This window comes from Toxotes jaculatrix, chromosome 3 (assembly GCF_017976425.1).
Source record: "Toxotes jaculatrix isolate fToxJac2 chromosome 3, fToxJac2.pri, whole genome shotgun sequence".
NCBI classification, from domain to species: Eukaryota; Metazoa; Chordata; class Actinopteri; family Toxotidae; genus Toxotes; species Toxotes jaculatrix.
Window position 1 is genome coordinate 18,611,181 of NC_054396.1, and position 19,490 is coordinate 18,630,670.

The 19,490-nt window shown below is 41.3% G+C and overlaps 2 protein-coding genes across 6 annotated transcripts; one reads left to right on the forward strand and one right to left on the reverse strand.

Moving 5' to 3' along the window:
- Positions 1-191: 191 nt before the first annotated feature.
- Positions 192-17,020, reverse strand: brpf3a (bromodomain and PHD finger containing, 3a). Of its 5 annotated transcripts, XM_041034021.1 has the most exons (14): positions 9,979-10,274; positions 6,870-8,393; positions 6,534-6,690; positions 5,610-5,741; positions 5,028-5,156; positions 4,603-4,915; positions 4,187-4,519; positions 3,356-3,910; positions 3,205-3,262; positions 2,480-2,568; positions 2,225-2,322; positions 1,921-2,075; positions 1,751-1,824; positions 192-734 (listed from the first exon to the last, which is right to left on the reverse strand). In XM_041034021.1, exons 2-14 carry the CDS (start codon positions 8,372-8,374, stop codon positions 709-711), a joined length of 3,624 nt encoding a protein of 1,207 aa, XP_040889955.1. In that variant the 5' UTR covers positions 8,375-8,393; positions 9,979-10,274; the 3' UTR covers positions 192-708. The 5 variants fall into 5 exon arrangements, with proteins under 5 accessions (XP_040889955.1, XP_040889952.1, XP_040889953.1 ...); XM_041034018.1 differs by lacking the exon at positions 9,979-10,274 and adding an exon at positions 16,316-17,020 and having other exon boundaries at positions 192-1,824; XM_041034019.1 differs by having other exon boundaries at positions 192-1,824; positions 4,618-4,915.
- si:dkey-183j2.10 (glutamate receptor U1) lies at positions 13,355-19,423 on the forward strand. Its single transcript, XM_041034027.1, has 9 exons — positions 13,355-13,418; positions 14,873-14,904; positions 15,015-15,194; positions 17,192-17,415; positions 17,589-17,686; positions 17,819-18,036; positions 18,155-18,374; positions 18,473-18,717; positions 19,319-19,423. Exons 1-9 carry the CDS (start codon positions 13,355-13,357, stop codon positions 19,421-19,423), a joined length of 1,386 nt encoding a protein of 461 aa, XP_040889961.1.
- The last annotated feature ends 67 nt before the right edge of the window (positions 19,424-19,490 follow it).

The following is a 19,490-nucleotide window of genomic DNA, read 5'->3' on the forward strand; positions in this document are numbered from 1 at the left end:
ATTTACAAAACTATACACATGCACCTTTACTACACTGAGGTTGTATACATATATATATATATATACATATATATATATATATATATATATATATATATATATATATATATATATATATATATATATATATATATATATATATATATATAATGTATACACACACACACACGCATCCACACAAGGTTTTTGCCACACATATGGCTCCAGGAGTCACCAATCCTACAAGGTTTTTTTTTTTGTTTTGTTTTGTTTTTTTAACAGACTGATTGTGCTTTTCAAGTCATTTCAGCCAGATTTGCAAACAATTGCAAGTTCTTCAGTGAGTGATTGCAGTAGACTTTGTCAGAATAACCACAAAAGAATCAGCTTCACCTCTGTAGTGGCGTCACATCTTACTAACCAAGTAGCTGCACCAGGTACTTCAACATTCTAGTATCATAATACAGTTTCACAATATGGAAAAATAAGTAAAAACCTCTCAAGTCCCACCCACAACCCGTCATAGCTGGACTAAGAGTTTAACAATGTTTGCACTGGCAGCCACTTGACTAAAATTTATCCCTCTTTCTAATAATTTGAACTGTTGTTGTTGTAACTGTTGTATCTACAGAATGTTTCTCAGAACTGTTGAATAAAATTTGTGCACACCCAAAACATTTTCTAGGAATCAAATGTAAAACCAGTTAAGCTTCACTTCAGGCTTAGCTTTCAATTCCGTGTCAATAACAGCTCAACTGTAAGTAAAAGGACAGATAAGATGTGATTCAATGGAGGGATCAGTTGAAATACAGGTTACTGTTTTTAAAATTTGCGGAGTAAAAAAGTGTAGCATTTTGCAAAGAAAGGAGAAATGGTTTAGAATGACGCATTTGTAGTGTCAACTTTAAATGATCGCAGCAGCATCACGCCTCCTTCAGAGCTTAAAGGAAAAGCATAACAACATTGTATTTATCATTTCTGGCCTTCTTTACAAGTTGCTACCATCTGCTACGTAAACATTTTCAGGACATCTTGGGCAGTATAGTACACCACCTCTGTAGATTTAAGCACAGAAGATCCACAACTGTCTTTATTTTTTTGGTTGTTGCCTTTTGCATCTACTTGGAAAATAATGGCGATATTAAACAAATGTTTTAATTAATATTGACAGCCCCACTTAGAATTTCCAAAGACAGCAAAGTTACAAGTTTCATAGCTATCAAAGCCAAACTTCTGTTAAGTCCAGGTATGTCGTGAACGTAAGTGGGACTTTCACACTCGAATAAACACAGTGACATTTCTATGGCAAATACAGTCTAAATATGTTTTGAATCAAGACCAATCCCTTTGACAATTAAATATTTACACCCTTCTCACCTAAGTCTTGACTCACTTTGGCCTAAATTAAAAACTTTATATGAACACATAGCAACAGTGGTTGTGTAAAACCTTTTTTTAAAAAAATTACGCGAGTAAATGAACAAATTCACCTACAAAAATGTGTTCAAGCACCTTTTCTCTCCATTTTAAAAACCAGAGCATCAGTTTTGTACAGAAAACCTTCAAATACCATCAACTTTTCCACTTTTTTAAGAGCATTGATGAAGCTTCTATACAACCAGGCAGCCTGTTTAAGAAGATAAAATTGTTTCTGCTAAAATTTATATAAAATTGGAGGGTGTGAAGTTAAGATTTCCTCTCACATGGTTTAAATGTACTATGGCCCGGTCATACGCAGTGTGTACAGACTTGCGAACACTGGGTTTCTTGCCTTCCATTAAGCGCAGCTTGTCTACAGTGTCATCCATCCCCAGCGGCAGTAGTTTGTTACGAGGGAGCCACTGCCTGAAAGCCAAGAGGGACAGTTTTCAAAGTGAGCAAAACTACTCCTGATTGTTGTGAAATTCAGAATTAGCTTTATCTTATCTGTCTGAATCTTACCAAGTTCTTTTGGTGTCAAAGAAGAGAACTAAGAAGAGCTTTTCGCTTTCGTCTGTTTGTCTCCACTCGCCCAGTTTAAGCACCTCCACAGGAGGCACTGGAATGGGGATGCCGTTGTGAAGAAGCCCTTCCTGGGGCATATCTGGATCAACAATCTGTAACAGTAAATTCTGTCACTTACAGTTGATTCAATAATTATTCCCTTCTACCGGATGCAACAAGGACTTTTCATTTACCTCTGAGATTTGAACCAAAATAAGCTTGGTACGTAAACCGTACACTCAAAGACTGAATCCATTCTCACCATTGCTGGGTATGACGGATAACCTCTGCATTTGGCCCAAACCAGGTCCAGTGGTGTGAGCTCTGTCTCACTATCTAAAGACAGAAGTGTAGACTTTCCTGTGAACAGGATATTCCAATATGTCCAATTAATTTGTATTCATGACAGCTCTTTGTTAGAGTTTTTGTGTGTATTATCTTGCATTATGCATCCACTAAACGAACAAAAACAGAGGCATTTCACTGTATACTGATTGCCCTTTCTCTTGATACACACCAGTCCCAGAGATGTCTCCATTCTCACTGCTGGGGACTTTGGCCAGCGCAGGTTTACCCCGACTACGTTTGGGTGGCGAGACACTACAGCTGTAAACAAGAGGGGAGAAAAGCAAGTCAGGAGGATGATTTTTAACTTGCAATAACAGATTTTTTTGGTCACTTAGGGTCAGCGGAGACAAGTTGTGAGCCCAACATTGAGATATTATCACCTTTTAAATTCATATGACACTCAAATCTGGAAGAAAACAATTGGTTATTTAGACATCCAGCAGAAGCAAAGCAAGATTAACATTCATTTGAAGTCCTGTTGTGTCCTGATGATTTCAGGTCAAATATTTACTCTCCTTTTAACTTGGGTTTGGTCTCCTCCAACGTATTTGGGAAATATGTGGCTCTTTTGCTACTAAATGGTCCGCTATGTGCACCAGTTAATTGCTAACTTTGGCCACCTTTGTTTGGTGATGAGCAGGTAGTGTACAGTGAGTTTTCAGGGCGTTTCTTCTAAATGAAAACAGCTGCCTGCTGTGGCTAAAAACTATGAGAAGAGGTGAGAGTGACTCCAAACAGTAAAGCTGAGGGCCAGAAAACCAAACTTGCTATAAAGCTCTGTCGAGCTACAGTCACATGATAATTCTTTGCAGTAGTGATTCAGCTATAAGGAACAATTTATTATGAAGATAAAGCTAAAATTCTGTGCCAACAAAGATCATTATCCATACTCACTTTAATTTTTGGTCATCATCATCATGGTCTGCAGAGGCATGCTTTCCGTTTGTGAGGCCTAGCAGAAACACAAATGAAATCATGACTCATAAGGACTTCTCTCCTGTCAAGCATCATTCTCAGGAATAAAGTGATCTATTTTGTCCCCTACCTGGTTCTCTGGGTGGTGGAGGAAGTTTGTCTGCTTCACTGTCTGAGCTGAGGCCTCTGGACCTCAGGTGGTGCGAGGAAGGAGAGGGAGGTGCAGGGGAAGCGTTTGGAGTGGGAGGTAAGGTGGTGATGTTGGTCACACTGGGTGAATCTGGACTACCAGGAGTGCTCTCCAACCCATTGGTTTTACCCTCTGACGTTTTCCCATTCTGTTGTGGTGGGGTCTTGTTTTTTACCATTCGTGCCCCATTTTTGGCTTTCTTAAACAGAACAGACGTACGACGACCAACTCCAGCCAAAGGCAGAGCTGGGGGTGTTCCCAGTGGTGTAACCTCGTGAACAGCCTCTGGTTGAGAAGATGGTGTTTCACCGACTTCCGCCTCATCTTCACCTTGGCTTTTGCTCCCACTGCGGGATGATCTCTGACGCTTGTAGGAGCGCCCAGGTGACCTTCGTCCTCCAGTTACAATACCCAGGACAGGAGGTTCAAGAGGAGCGTCTCCAGGCAGTGGTGATGACACCGGGCAAGTAAGTTCTAAGACAGGTGGAGAGTCATCTGGATCGAAGAGAAATGCATTTCAGGATCATAAATACAGCTTAGTATATACATATTAATGGTTAGGTAAAATAATTACTATTTCACATTATAGACAAAATGATCGATCCATTAATCAATCAACAAATTATTCAATAATGAAAACAATCATCAGCTGCAGCGCTAATCATGATTTATAAACAGAGCAGTTATTGGTTCAATTATATTAGTAATGTTATGAAGCCAAACTGCATTTAAGAAAAGTAACTGAATGATACAGAGTAAAAATGATTTTACCTGTCCCAGAGTTGGACACTGCAGTCAAAGGTCCATTATCCACAATATCTGTCTTCTCCGTTTTCTTTTCCTTCTCTTCCTCCTCCCCCTCTTCCTCCTCCTCTTCTTTTCCCTCATCCTCCTTGTCATTGCCATTCACAGACTGAGTGTTCTGCTGCTGCTGGTTCATCTTCTGTCTGAGAGCATTGATCTCTCGGCGCAGCAGCCTGATGCGTTTGGTTCGGCCACCGCTGGTACGCATGGATGTGACCATGTCCAGTTTATCCAGTAAGGCCTTTAGCTGCTCTTCTGTGGTTAAGTGCAGTCTGTTCTCTGGGTCCAGTAGAGAGTCGACTGAGGGAAAAAAAAAACATGAAACAGTTGAGGCATGTCGATTACGTTCATAAAGAAACAGCTAGTTCCCACTCTCAACTCACCGTCATCCCACGTACAGTGGTAGAAGCCATGTTTGTTTGGAGCCTCTGGGAGATGCATGCCAGTGTTGGGGTCCAGGCCGATGCTCTGAGACTGCCTGTGGGCGTGACGGAGGACGGCTCCACCCACCTCCTGCAGCTGTAAAGCTGCCTTGTGAAACATGGTGTCCTTGGAGTTGTACTTGAGGCAGTTGGAAATCATGAGGTCAAAGTCCCTCTCTAGGTCCGTGATGGAACAGTAGGCATGTCCCTCCAGTTTGGTACGCATGGTGGAGAAATCCATGGGTTGGGAAATAAACTCCAAGTAATCTGGGACCTTGGTGAATCATTATAAGCAGAATATTAGCTGAGTCATAATAAAGCATAAGTAAATATGCTGCTGAACGAAACGGGTCTATTTAAGCAGACTGTTTTCAATCTGCACAAACCTCTGACAGATTGACGGGCTCAGAGAAGATTTTGGCCGTGTCCTTCTCTTGTAGCTGGTCCAAGGTGGACTGGAGAAGCACCAACGCTGGGGTCAGCTTCAACTCGAGAGCCGCCTGCTGAATTTTCATCTGGAGAGAGATGACGTAAACACACGGGGGAGAGAAAATACAAGGTCACTCTTAAAAGGTGCAAATGAAAGATGAATGCTGAAGAGAACAGAACTGAGAACAGAGCTGCCTCTAAGAATTATTTTCATTATCAGTTCATTTGCCTGTTATCTTCTCAGTTAAATAATTGTTTGGTCCATAAAATGTCATAAAATCATTTTTAAAAAACGCCAATCACAATTTCTCAGGTAACATATTCAAATTACTTGTTTTGTCAGCTGTTACTTATGATAGAAGACTACAAAAAATCTGCAAATATTTACCTTTGAGTGACAATCAGCTAATCGATTCACTGACTAATTGTTGCAGCTCTAGCACAGATGTTTGTGAATGGCAATACCTGAAAGGAGGTTTGTAAAAATACCCTAAATAATTATAGCTTGTCTCATGCCTCACACTTCCTCTGTCACGCACCTGTTCTCTCTTTAGCCTCTCTCTCTTGCGGATCAGCTCAACCAAAAGTCTGGCTCTTTCAAGGTCTTGCCTCAACTTTTGCCAGTATCGAAGCTCCTCTCTTGCAGCACACAGTTTCTCGTCAGGCTCCCTCTGGACACAAAGGAGTACAGAAGTACAAAGAGAACAGATTTCTGATTCAGCTTTGAAATCCATTATAATTAGCATTGTATTTCACCATCTTAACCGCTGTGGATAAATCTTTTTTTTTACCCACACTACTTGGTTAAAACAGCTTAACCCATCCCCTGGCGTTATGAGTGAGCGGGCAATAGATTAAACCCAACATCCACAACTTTTTAAATGCTATTGCCCTCCACAATAGCAAGAGGTCTACAGCAAAGATGACAGACTAGTGAAGTGCGTGGAAGCTTGCCATCTATCTGAAGCAGCTATTACAAAGTGTGATGTCTTGGCTTATGCTTGATTTCAGTGTGTGAGAATACAAACAGTGTGAGCCATGACTGACTCTATTCAGAACGGTTTTAATTGGTTCTCAGATTTTCTGACACTATAATAGCTCTAAATGTAAATGTGCTGGTTTAAATATTTTATAATACTCAACCAAAGAGATGGATATGTTTTAAACAAGTGTATATTATGGGTACGATCGCACGCGTCTGGGATGCCAAAACCACATGTGCTTAGCTTGCAGTCACATGTGTGAAAATGCAACAAAGTGGTGATGGATTCTATTTACAGTCTCTCAAAACCGTTTCCTGTGAAATATCACGTAATCACAAACCTATGATAAACCAAAGGTGCAATAAAACAATATAATTACTTTTGTGCTGCAGTTATTACAGTGAAGTTATATTATTCAGAAAATTACTTTATTTTATCTTTTTCATTTTTAACCTAACAGTACATAATCTCTGTCCTCACCTGCTCTGCCGTCCTGTGGGCCTGCAGATGCGAATGAAGTCGGCGTATTAAAGGCATCCCATTTCGTGACTGACGTTTCAGCAACCAGTAGTTATGAAGCCTCTGCATGAACTGATTCTTTCTCTGGACTTCAGCTCCTGTGCAGATCTTGTTCAGCCTGTGGAGATGTAACAGTTATATATTAAAACCCGTGTGGTACTACTGGTGGGGTGTAATAACACCAGTAACTCGTAATTTAAAATATCAGTTAATGTCTGTAAAAATACAGGATACAGACATTTAAATAAACTGGATATGCTGGGTTCTGAAAATTCTCACAATATGCAAATGTCACACCTGTGAGAGGGGATCTGAGGCACCAGCAGCACAGGCACATTTGAGCGACGTGTCCCACCAGACCCTTTCGTATTCTTCTTCTTCTGGCCTTTGGTAGCCTTCTTGTTTGGTGGCGAGGGGGGGCTCTGAGTATATGACCTTTGACCCCGGTTCCCCCTGCCCCCCACCAGTCTTCCCTCAACCGACTCGTCTCCTGACCCGTCCCGCCGAAACCCAACAGGAGAGTGATGCTCACAGAAAGCAGTCTTCTTTACAGAGAAGGTGGTACCGTTGACGCCCGTCTCCCGGACTGGGTCTATCTTCATAAAGAGACCGGCCTTCTGGGCGCAGGTGACATGAAAGGCCCTGTAACAGTTGGCTTTGTGGCACTGAATGGATGCTCCTCTGCCTTTCTGCTTACACAGGTAGCAGGTGAGCTTCCACCGAGCAGGTGGGATGTTCTTGACCCCTTCAACAGGTTCCAAAAACACTGTGTTGGCAAAGCACACCTCCGGGATCCATATGGCACAGACAACGTGGGCCCAGCGTCCATCGCTTGTCTGTTTGAAGGCACCTCCTCGGTTGGGACAGAGCACACAGTCTACAGGACGGGAGGGGGACTGCAGGCAGCAGCGGCACAGCCACTGGCCCTCAGGTACGTAGGGCACGCCGTAACACTCCTGGTGGACAGCCAGGTTGCAGATGTCACAGAACAGGATGACATTACTGTTGAGACATTCGTCATCCAAGCAGACGCAGCAGAAGGCATCCTCATCGACTGCACTCTGGGACAGAGCCTGGCTACGGGACTCCAGGATGGACTCCCTCTCCAGACGATCAATCAGCAGCTCAAAAGTGTCTGGAGGTACGGAGGCATGGCCGTCAGACACCCTCTTTTGGTTCACCATCTCCAGCCAGGCCAGGTCCTCCTCATCCATGTCATACTCAGCCACACTCTCCTGTTCCTCCCCTGACTTTTCTATGTAGCGGTAGTATGCTGCAGGAAGAGGAGGTGCCTCTGAAAGGCAAACTGAACTCAGCACACGGAAGGTGGGCTCAGGCAGAGGGCTTTGGTTGGATGGGTGCTGGAAGGAGTTAGTAGCTCCTGTGTGCTGCTGGGACCCAGACCGTTGGTTCTGGTGAGATGTATTTTTACCACTCCTCCTGCTTTTACTGTTTGAGGGTTTCCTCCACGATCTGGTTTTACTCTGCGTTTGCTCACTGTTCTCCTTATTGCTGTTGCACTCAGCAATGTCCTGGGCCATCATCTCATCCTCGGTTATAACTGGCAGAGGATCTGTGATGTTAATCCGATGGAGCCTTCCATCTAGATCCACTTCCACTATTTTCTGTGCCTGAGCATAAGTTAAAGTCTCCCTGGATGGAGAGAGCTGAAGTCTGTAGGGAGAGGGGGGCCGCAACTGGGCAGATGATCCCCTGCCCCTTCCTCTCCCTCTGCCTCGACCCCTACCCATGTTGAGTCCGCGAACAACTGTCTCACATTCCCGCCTCCTCACTTTCCGCATGGGAGTTTACACCAGCTCCCTAAAAGATGAGAAGAAAAGAATTTATTGCTGCAATTTAAGTTGCTGGCTCAACACTAGTTGTGCCATTAGTGAAAGAGATTTACAGATGCGGTTGTATATTCATGTTTGAAAGTAAGTGGAAAATATAAAAGATGGGTTAGAAATGAGAAGGTCTGATTATCACATTTTGTTTTAAAGAAAGGGGAAAGTACTTGTCAAAGTACTATTTAGAACATAAGTCTTGTGTAAATTAAAGTTTATTTTGGTATAACAGTCAGATAAGCTGAACATAATCCATGTTCAATCCATGCTAATTTTTGGCATTACTGTATTGTAGACATCTGTACTTCCTATCATATAATCATGGTCTTCACTAGGAAATAATTATGCTGATATCAGTCATCGCACCATGACAGGTGCCAGCCACAGTAAATATTGAATTTTAAACTAACAATAATTGTCAGCATTGGTAGTACTAAAGTGCCATTTCAATTGGGAAACTATGTAATGCTTTGAAAATATTAAGAACACAATTTACCCACTGAGTGACTAGTCAGTATAAAGTATAATTTGTTACTCTGACATCCAGCTGTCCCTTATGAACCAATGCAGGACTGCGGCCAATGTGTACATGTGTACCGTAATTTGGGCAACATTCCCTCTTATCACAACACATACTTAAATTTAACCTCCTTGCTGTTAAAGATATACATTCTTGATTAATTTAAAAAAAAAACAAACAAAACAAAACCAAAAACAACCAAGGTAAGAGAAAGAAACTAAAACCTGTGGTTAAAATGTTATAAACAAGTAGTTATAAAATGTTGCCTTTATTCATTCATGTTTTATGAGTAAGTTAAAAAGTGTTTTAGTGAGCCCTCAAAGCTAGATTTATATTCCTCTATAATGAATTTCTTTTTACCCTGACCATAGTCCTGTACTACTGTGAAAGACTGTCATCTTATTTTGCAATACTGGAAAGATCTGTTAATTTGCTTTATTCCTGGTTACAAAGGGGTCAACTCTGGTGCTGCTGTAATAAAAACACAGCATGTTACCTCAAGTACTCTTGCTGCACAAACACAACTACAGTAACTCGTGCTGCTCCCATGTATGCAGCTCAGCTGTCTCTCCATTGGTCCAATCAGGAGTCTGTAACGCTGCCATATTTCTTGCGACCCAATCAAATGGCTGCATCCCCTATTTTTTTCCTTGTTGCTGTGCATAGTTCGGTTGAAGAGCGCTAAATACCAACCCGAGTATCTAACATCTGTCAGCCATTTTAGGCGCACAACAGCAGAGACAACATTTGTATTGCAAGTTGATTAGCAGCCCAATTATACATGCCAAAAACAACCAGAGAGCAGATGCACAGTATGCACCGTGCCTAAATGCATAAATGTATTGCATGTATACATTTGATCACGACACTGCCGACGTGCAACGTTTCGGGCATTGCTTTGTACTCCAGACCCCTGCAAAAAGATTGTCTCTTGCTGATGTGATAACGTTACTCGGTCGGACAGGACACACAGAAGTCGTGTAGCAAAACAGCAGAATTTCCAAGCAACGCTGAAAATACTGAAAATACCAGAGTCGTTTACCTTGTAAAATGGTCCTCTGCAGTGCGAGTGCCAAACAGAATAACTGCACCTAGCTAAATGTCAGCTAGTGACAGACTACAACCAAGGCGGACATGCTAGCCGTTAGCTTAGCTAGCCGGTAATTTCAGGAGCGACAGCGTCATCTTCAGCACTTCACTTCTCTGCCGTTACTTCGGTCAAACACACGAACTCCACCTGGTCTCATAGCTGTGCTTTAAACCTTTCAAACTATGCTGGTTCTCAACTTGGGGGCAGCAAAATCCCGAAGATATCAAATTAATGTACCTTGGATGAGGCTAAATATTCAGTCAAGATGGCTTGAAAAATACGCCCCTTTGGAAAAAACCACCTCAGCCAATCGTAGCCCGCCGCCTCACCTCGCACGCAACGCGCATCGAGCTCTGATTGGTCAAACTGATAAACCGATTTCATCGCACTCAGTCTGGAGCTCATCACAGAAAGAAGCGGTGGGAAAAACAACTTGACATATCTTCCGCGCCTTACGACTTCATCTGCATTTCCCCCATACACCATATTGTACCTGTTACACACCTGCTGTTTCTGGGAAAGCATGTAACGTTATTTCTGAAGCTTGTAATTTAAATCATCCGGCATCCAAGTGTAATTACTACTTAACATAAAGACAATAATAATCAAATGCTCATACACGCATGTTTATGTTGTTATTAGACACTGTAGGTTTGCAAAAGAGATGACCATGGTCATGGCCATAGAAACAGTTAACAGGTTAGATTTTATTTCCAAATACTAAGATCCAAAACATTTTAATTCAGGCTGCTCGGGATTGCAACTAAATATTATTTCCACTCCTAGTTTTCTTTTCTCTATTAATCAAATAATTGTTTTGTCTTGGCTGTTAGAAAACAAAGAAAAAAATAATTATTATTATCATTTCCCTGAGTCTTAAGCAGCATATTCAAATTATCAGATCAAAAGTTCAAAATATTGCACATGACAAAGAAAGCTGTAACTGTTTGTGTTTTTTTTTTTTTAATTCAAAATGACTGAAATGATTAATTGGTTATCAGAATAGTTGCAGAATAATTTCCTAATCAATTTCTAGTAGAAGCATACAGGTATGGAATACCTGTATGCCTCTGCTGGTTTGTCACTGCATGTGGGTGCGCTGAGAGCCTCTAGAAACCAAAAATACATTTATGAATCTACCTAACCTATAAAGTGGATTTTTCATTATTTCTTCTTTTACTGCATTACATCAGGACACTGAGGTCAGGTCCCCTCAGTACGGATTCTGGGAAATGTAGGATTTTAACAGCCTGAGCAGGGGTTCTAATTCTACAGTTACAGACAAGTTAGGGTGGATTTAATGACAATAGTAAAATAATAAAACAACAAATCAAAATAAAGACTCATGTGTATGTGTGTGACTTAATGTATGTTCCTGGAAGTGTGGAGAATTCAGCAAAACAGAGTTTAGACCATAACAAAGGGAACATTTACATTGCAACGTACATTACAAAAAATGTAAATTATCATTTAAAAAATAATAAAATACAATGTGGAATCTGTATTTCTAAAATCCTGTCTCTGGCCCTGCATTGCATTTATCATTCACACTAATTCTTTATACTTCCACAAGCTGAGTTGACAGAAATTCTTCCATTAGAATAGCTACTCTTAATTTTGTGACCTTAAGGGCCAGCCGTTGGCAGATTTGACAGTAATATTGTGGGTTTGAGGCCGATCAAAGCCAGCAATGATTTTTGCTAAATTAACTACTTCCACTGGCAGGAGAAGATGCACTCACTTCAAATTACAAGATGATCATGTGCCAGTGCTGAGGTGCAATAAATTTACCATGCTAGCAGGCTCTTTAAACAATTTATTTATGTATCATTACACATTTTATAGTCTGAACAATCTAGATTAAGCTGTGAAAAATAGACTGATATTATGATCACAGGCTAACTCAATTCTATATTCCACTAGTTTTGAAGCAGCCATAAAACATCTGGTGAACATACAGAGACTCAGATATATCCTGCTGCCTAAATACTCACATTATTTACTTATATAAAGCTATATCAAGTTTTTCAGCTATTAACACAGCACAGACACCCATTATGATTTGAATTTATAACACTGTTTAATAATTTTAATGAATTATAATCTTCTATGGCTCCAAAATTATAGCTGGCATACTATTTGTTAACGTACAGAGAAACAAATCTTCACTCCTGGTTAGCTTTAAACAGTTTTTCCTGTGCTTTTTAATCAGTCTCCATGCCAAAGTGAAGCCTTTCTTACTCAACACTTTACTGAGTCTCAGACATCTTTTCAGGGTAAGTGAGTATCCTCCTACTCACTTCACTCTATACATTTTTTCCCTCTTTGTGTTGCAACATTTTGATTCCTCTCCACAGCCTCACAAGATATTTAGCCGCTCAGTCAATTCAATGGCCTGATTTTTTCCTTTGAAAACATCATTAAAGAGCAGAGACTACTGTCATGCTGGAAAAGCTGATGTTAACCTGTTGACTTACACTTTTATACTTAAACTGAGGTTTTTGAGTCTTACACAGATCCATCTACAAAGGAAGCCAAAACCTGTGTTAGCCCCTTTAACCTGTATATGTTCTATGATTCAAGGCAGTGGTGGCCTCAAGGTTATAGAAGTGAGTGTGTGACTGGAAGGTCATTGTATTACTTCAGCACTTCTACTCACAGAACTTTTTTTTTTAACCTTAAATGTATGCAGCTTTATGTATGCAGCAGCTTTCTCTGTGAAATGCACTGCATGACAGCTGCCCATAGCTTCAGCTTCCAATATTCAACTTCACATGCGATGTAAATATCATTCAGCCTATGACAATCTAACAAGATAATGTAACTCAGATGATTTTATGTCATTTATATTATTAAGAAATTCCTCAGACTCATTTTGAATATAAATTACCTCCTTTTAATCCACAGTGCAAGCTGTATGTTTGTACTTTGAGCTGCTTCTCCCCAACCCTTCTCCAATTCTTCCACTTTCTCCACCCACAAAAACTTCGTTGGTTGTCTTAACACATTTGAATCTGAAAAACTTCAGATCACGCGGCATTACAGTCAAGCTCACTGGGGTCTGTCTGAAGCCTGACGTGCCAATCCAGCAGTCGCATCTTGGAATCTTGTCAGGTGGTAAGGACAACCATCTTATTTGTACTCTCCTCACTGATTATCTGTTCTGAAACTATTTAATGTGATGACTTGATTCACATCTTTGCATTTGTATAAAGAAAGATCTTAATATACATTTATTTATGTTTATCCATGTGAACCTTCTGATGCACCATCAGCAACGAATTGTCTATTTATAACTCTTAGGATGTAAAGAGGAAGCACAGACAAGATGCTGTTTGGCTTGTTCGTATTGTCTTTTGGGTTTTTCCTGGACATGGGCATATGTACTGCAGGTAAGACAATTTTATTCATCTGGTTTGCACTTAAGCAGAAATAGTACTAACACACTAAACCAATATAACATTTCATCAGCCAACAATTTTTTTTCTTTTTAACCTCAAGCCATGTTTAAAGTGACTAAGTATGCATTGATTTGGATTGGTCTGTCTGACAACATTGGGGGGGAAAAAAAAAAAAAAAAAGTTTTGTTGCTGGATACTGATGTTTTAAAGTTTGACCCGGTCACTGCATTGTAATTCAGTGTGGTGGCAGCTTGCTTTTTTTCTCTGCCAAATTCCTCATGTTTTTCACTGCAGGATTTGGTAGAAATTTCTCAAGCTTGACGAGACATAAATACATAAACTGTCAGATCGGATGAATATCAAAGTCTAGCGCCACATCCTGTCCAAGTCTTGTAGAAAAACAGACAAGGAAGCAATCTAGTTGACACTCTCACAAAAAAATGGTAATAAATCAACTCTATGGAGCAAACAAAGACTCTGTGTTCAGAGTAGCCAAAAAGTGACAGGGGTTTGAAGAGCTTGTATACGTGTCATCTTTTGAAAAGGAGGATCTGATGGTTGTCAGGCTCACCCTGTGGTGATGGATCCCTGAGGCCTTGGCCTGAATTGAGGCTTTTGATACTCTTTGACTGCCCTCCCATCTCACAGTGCCATGGCATTGAGACTCTTTCAATTAACACACTGCTCTAAGTAGATTATGGTCTGCAAACTGTTTTCAAGTAGAAGAGGAGAGTGGCCAGATCTCTGGGATACCGGAAACCGGTTGTGACTAGAAGGTCAATACGTGCACCCAAAAATTCACCTCAGACATCTCTGCGTGTCAAAGTAAAGTCTGAAGATGGCCCCTGCACAAAGAAGTCTTTGATTCTGCTAAATATAGTGTGGACATCAGCTGTGAGAAACTTTGCTGTCCTACTGTAAAGCATATAACTGTTCAGTTTTCATAGTACATTTTTAATAGTGTTTTACCGCACAAGAAATAATAGGTTATATTTACACTGTCTACATTTTACATAACATTTTCAAACATATCAAAACAAAAGAACTAAGAAATAAATACCAGAATCATGTAAGCAAGAGTCTGCAACCACACTAACCACTTTTGCAATGCTCTGAACTAAATGATAATGTTTAATAGTCGTTTGTGCCAATCCATCTAGTAAACATTAAGATGTTTCACTGGATTAGTGAAAATTAGGATCTGCTGGTTGTACTCGATAATAAGTCAGGGGATCACCAACCACTGGGCTGACCAACTCACCAATATTTTCATCCCTAGAGCCACAGCACTAATCCCTATAAACCCTGTTAAAATATGTGACATATGTGGAGGTTAAAGATGTAACAGCTCAGAAAACAAAACACCTTTTAGAAAAGTTTAGGAACTACTGATATAAAAGTTATTGCATTAACCTGTTTCTTTCTTTATCCTCCCTCACCATCAGCGCAATCAGAGCTGAGAATCACAACAATAAAGGTAGTTAATCTATGCCTGTCTGGCTCATACTTAAGCTTCATATCACTGTGAACACAATATTAAAGATGAAACACATTTCACTGATTATCTTATCACATATTTTCTCATAGCAAGAGCCATATACAATGTCAAAGGGCACACAGCTGGAAGGTTTTTGCATGGACCTGCTGTCTGAAGTAGCCAAGAAACTGGGCTTCAAATACAGAGTGCAGCTTGTGAAAGATGGTGCATACGGCAGGCAGGATGACAACGGGAACTGGAATGGGATGATTGGAGAAGTGGTGAGAGGGGTGAGTATATGACAACTGGCATTCGAAAGAGTCAAAGGATAGCAAAGCACTCTGCAGAAGCTTTGAATTACCCAGCTGGCATCCATGACTTACAACTGATGCCTTCAAAATGAGTGAACATGAGGTGTAAACAGCAGCAGCAAGGTTGTTGTTGAAATAAAAACTCTTAAATCCCTTAAGGAGTTTCTATAAATATATTGTAAGCAATATCTTCTTTCACGTGTCAAATGTGTTGATGCATCTGTCACCAAGTAGAGTGACTGTAACAGTATATAATACCCAGGGGAAGGTTTAATTAACATATACTAGGGGTGGTTGATCAGTCCAATTTCCTGATTCGATTCAATTACAATTATTGAGGTCTCGATTCGATTTCCAATCGATTATAGTTTCCATTTGACAACAGTAATCCAGAATACACCATAAACGTATTGCACAATTAAAAAAAACAGTCAGCTGCAGAATTACTCAACTTATCTTTTATTGAGGACGTTGATTCGGTGGAATGAGGTTTGCATGTTCTCCCTGTGTCTGCGTGGACATGCAAACTCCGCGCAGAGGAGCTCAGATCGGGTTTCGAACCTGGAGCCCTCACGTTGCCAGTATTGCTTAGTGCTTTAGCTTAGTTTGCAGACAACGTACGCCCTGTCGACGTGTTTAGACCTCCTGCCATGAAAACCTAAATGCATCCACACACTTGCTTTTAGCCCAGATGGAGCTGCATGGATTGGTCGGTAGTAGGTTAATGAGTTTTCTTCGTCCGTTTCACACGCCTCTCGCCTCGCTAGCATAGTAAGCTCGCTCGCTCGGTCACTGGTTGTTACAGGGTGTTTTGTTGTGACTGTTAGTCAACAGCTCCGCCTTGCGGTTAAATCCTGTATGACACCCAGTAACTGGAGAGTCACTGCTGTGTATTACAATAAAAAAATCGATCTTTGGAAATTTAATAATCGACTCATAATCGTCCATAATATAATCGCAATTAATCAATAATCGATTTTTTTTCACCACTCCTAAAATATATAAATATCTTTAATACAAAAATAAGCTAAAAACAATAGATAAAAAAAAGAGTACTCTGGAGAATCGAATTAAAAGAGTCCAATAGGCTGTCCACTCACCCAGACGGAGTGTAGGTGATTCCCTGGACAGCAGGTCTCAGCGTGGCTGTCAGTTGGTAGCTTGAGAGAGAAACAAAACAGGGCATCGGTCATGGTGGTCAGCCACATATCAGTGTTTGTACTGTGTATACCAGTCCCAGGAAACGAAATCAATAAACCTTATGTGAGGAAACACAGCAAACTCAAGAACCCAACACAAAACAACTCCAAGAATTAAATAACTAATCCACTGAAAGTAAATCCACTCCAAACAAAATAAGGCCCAATGCACAAAGATTACTGAAATTATTTGGGAAAAAAATGACTTAACACGAGATGCCCAAATCTGTCCAAGAACATCGGAACCACCAAGAACAAAGAAAAGACAGAATAAATTGTCACAGCAAACACAGCGTCACTAAATACTATTTCAATCGATATATTCACAGAAATAGAGGGGCACTTAACCGCAGGAGGGGTGAGCGTCTGTGGCGTGGCGTGGCGGCGGCCTGGATCCCCACGCGGCAGCGGCTTCTTTGGTCTCGGTCTAGGTCCTCTCGCGCTGTTCACCGGACTTTTAAGACGCCGTGGCGACCGTCTGACCAGCACTCTTACACCGCGTCCTCGGCCGTTTCAGTCAGCTCAGCTGGTTCTCCTGTCCGATGCTCCCCTTCCCGCTGCCTGCGTCCACTAACAAAGGAACAAACTTTCCCGCCACCACACACACCTGTGTCTTCTCAGGTGTTCAATTAGTTCCGGTCGGTGCGCACGCAACCCCTCTCTCTCTCTCTCTCTCTCTCTCTCTCTCTCTCTCACACACACACACACACACACACGCACGCACGCTTAGACACACACACATTCACACTTAGTCACCCTGTGACACATTCCCTGCAGGAAGCAGATCTCGCCATCGCTCCACTGACTCTCACAGCAGCTCGGGAGAAAGCTGTGGGGATGACCAAACCATTCATGCAAACAGGAATCAGCATCCTGCTGAGGAAGGACATCTCAGAGGGATCGGGCTTCTTTGATTTCCTGACCCCTTTTACAGCTGAGACCTGGGTCGGCATCCTCATTGCTTATCTGGGGACTGCTGCGAGCATCTTTATAGTCGCCAGGTTGGTGATGCAAGGAGTTGATTTTTGTCATTTATTTATTGATCTTTACTGATGCGGTTATGTGTGGATTTAAATGTGAATATCTTTTTTTTTCCTGTGGATATATCCACATTTTGTTTTCCAGCAGTGGAATGCTGTTACATTAATAACATAACATTTTTATGTGCATGCAGGCTCAGCCCATGTGAGTGGAGTCAGCCTCAGAGTGAACAGAACAGATTCAGCTTCCTCCACAGCCTGTGGTACACAGCTGGAGCTCTGACTCTTCAAGGTAAACATCAAACAGAGAGGAGAGTATCTAAACGTAATGACCTGGCTAATTTGTTTCTTTTTGTCTGCAAAAAATTTCTCTTTTTCTTTCAGGCTTTGACATTTTTCTTTGTGTTCTTGTTTGTGTTGTCAGGCGCTGGTCCTCACCCCAAAGCTATTTCAGGACGTGTCATCTGCTGCAGCTGGTGGTTATTTACTGTGGTCCTCCTGGCTTGTTATTTTTCCAATCTCAGCTCCTCTAAGAGCTCGGAGTCCACTCAGCTGATGGTGAAAGGGTTTGAGGACTTGGCCAATCAGGACACAATTGAGTATGGCTGCCTGGCAGGCTCCTCCACCCTTGCCTTCTTTAAGGTGAGAGCGAAAATGTTGATCTCTCAGCTGTAAAGACTTGAAAGACAACTCGTGCACTGGATCACTTATCTCACAACAGTTTTTCTGCTCTCCAATGCTTTTTTTTCCCTTTACCCAGAATTCAAACAACCCAGTGTATCGCAGAATCTATGAACACATGGAGAGAACTAAGAGTTTTGTGTCATCTATGGACGAAGGGGTCCGGCGTGCAAAAGAGGGCAACTTTGCCTTTATTGGAGAGTCTGTCTCTCTGGACTTGGCAGTAGCACGTCATTGTGAACTGGTCAGAGCTCATGAGGTCATTGGCATGAGGGGATACAGCATTGCTGCAGCATATGGTGAGGCTGTTTATTTTAAAACCTCTTTATGCTAAAAAAAAAAAAAAAAAAAACTTTAAAACTGTGTGGCTAACATTAAACCTATCAATATCCTCAAGGTTCTCCCTTGATAAAGAACCTCAGTGTGGCAATCCTTCAGCTGAGTGAGGCTGGAGAGCTGGCTTACCTGCGAAGCAAGTGGTGGGCCAGCAGCTGCGTAGCAGACAAGGCCAGGTCTTCAGCTGTGCAGCTGCATAGTCTCAAGGGGATGTTTCTGGTTCTTTCCCTGGGTTTGGGGCTGGGAGCACTGCTGGCTGTCCTGGAGCTCACCTCCAAGAGTCGCAGAAGTGCTGCAGAGCAGAGGGTATGTGCAAATACATTCACCAGTCACATTACTTCTGTCCAGTAAACATCCATTGCTGAAATGTAATTATTGGTTTTCGCATCAGCCCAAATGCAGACTCAGACATTCATACTTACTCATCCAAACAGGCCAAACGTGTGTGGATGCTTTGAGGCACGTGATTATAATCCTTGTAGTGACACCACATATAACTTTTTGTGCTTATATGTGTAGCCCCATTTCCAAGTCTCTTGAAGATGCTGCTCATAATCACTGGAGTATCTTGGCATCTGACAGGAACACTGTCAAAGCCTTTGAATCACCTTCTAGATTCTGCCGCAAGAAGGTGTCTAGCATGAGAGACTATCTAGTTAAATCTGATCTGTCAGTAATACCCACAAATGTTTTAATTAATGAGGGGGCATGATTGAGAAAAGAAAGTTCTACAAAGTTTTTTTTTTTAAATTGATTATCTGGGCACTTTTATGCTGTCTGCTTTTTGAATCTGATTTTTGTACTATGATTTATGTTTAATGAGGCTGTTTTTTGTTGCAAGCTTCTTGGTATGAGTCTTCTCATTGGCTGTGTACTGACTGTGTAAATTTACATGTCCTTCCCTCAGAAATCCTGCTGCACTGTGTTGACTGAAGAACTAAGTCTGCGCTTGAGGACCAGCGATGCAAGCAGACCCCAGGAAAATGCAGACAAAGATAAAGAAAAAGCATAAAAATGACATAGAAACATGTAGTTTTAACAAGTCTGAAAACTGTGATTCTTTTAACTATTAGTTAATA

Bases quoted from the DNA above. Each gene is read 5' to 3' on its own strand.
- si:dkey-183j2.10 (XM_041034027.1), top strand. From the start codon at position 13,355: ATGCTGTTTGGCTTGTTCGTATTGTCTTTTGGGTTTTTCCTGGACATG. The intron at 18,037-18,154 runs GTGAGAGCGAAA...CCCTTTACCCAG, and splicing joins CCACCCTTGCCTTCTTTAAG to AATTCAAACAACCCAGTGTA. The intron at 18,375-18,472 runs GTGAGGCTGTTT...AATATCCTCAAG, and splicing joins CAGCATTGCTGCAGCATATG to GTTCTCCCTTGATAAAGAAC.
- brpf3a (XM_041034018.1), bottom strand. From the start codon at position 8,374: ATGCGGAAAGTGAGGAGGCGGGAATGTGAGACAGTTGTTCGCGGACTC. The intron at 6,691-6,869 runs GTGTGACATTTG...ACATCTCCACAG, and splicing joins CCTCAGATCCCCTCTCACAG to GCTGAACAAGATCTGCACAG. The intron at 5,742-6,533 runs GTGAGGACAGAG...CTTTGTGTCCAG, and splicing joins CCCACAGGACGGCAGAGCAG to AGGGAGCCTGACGAGAAACT.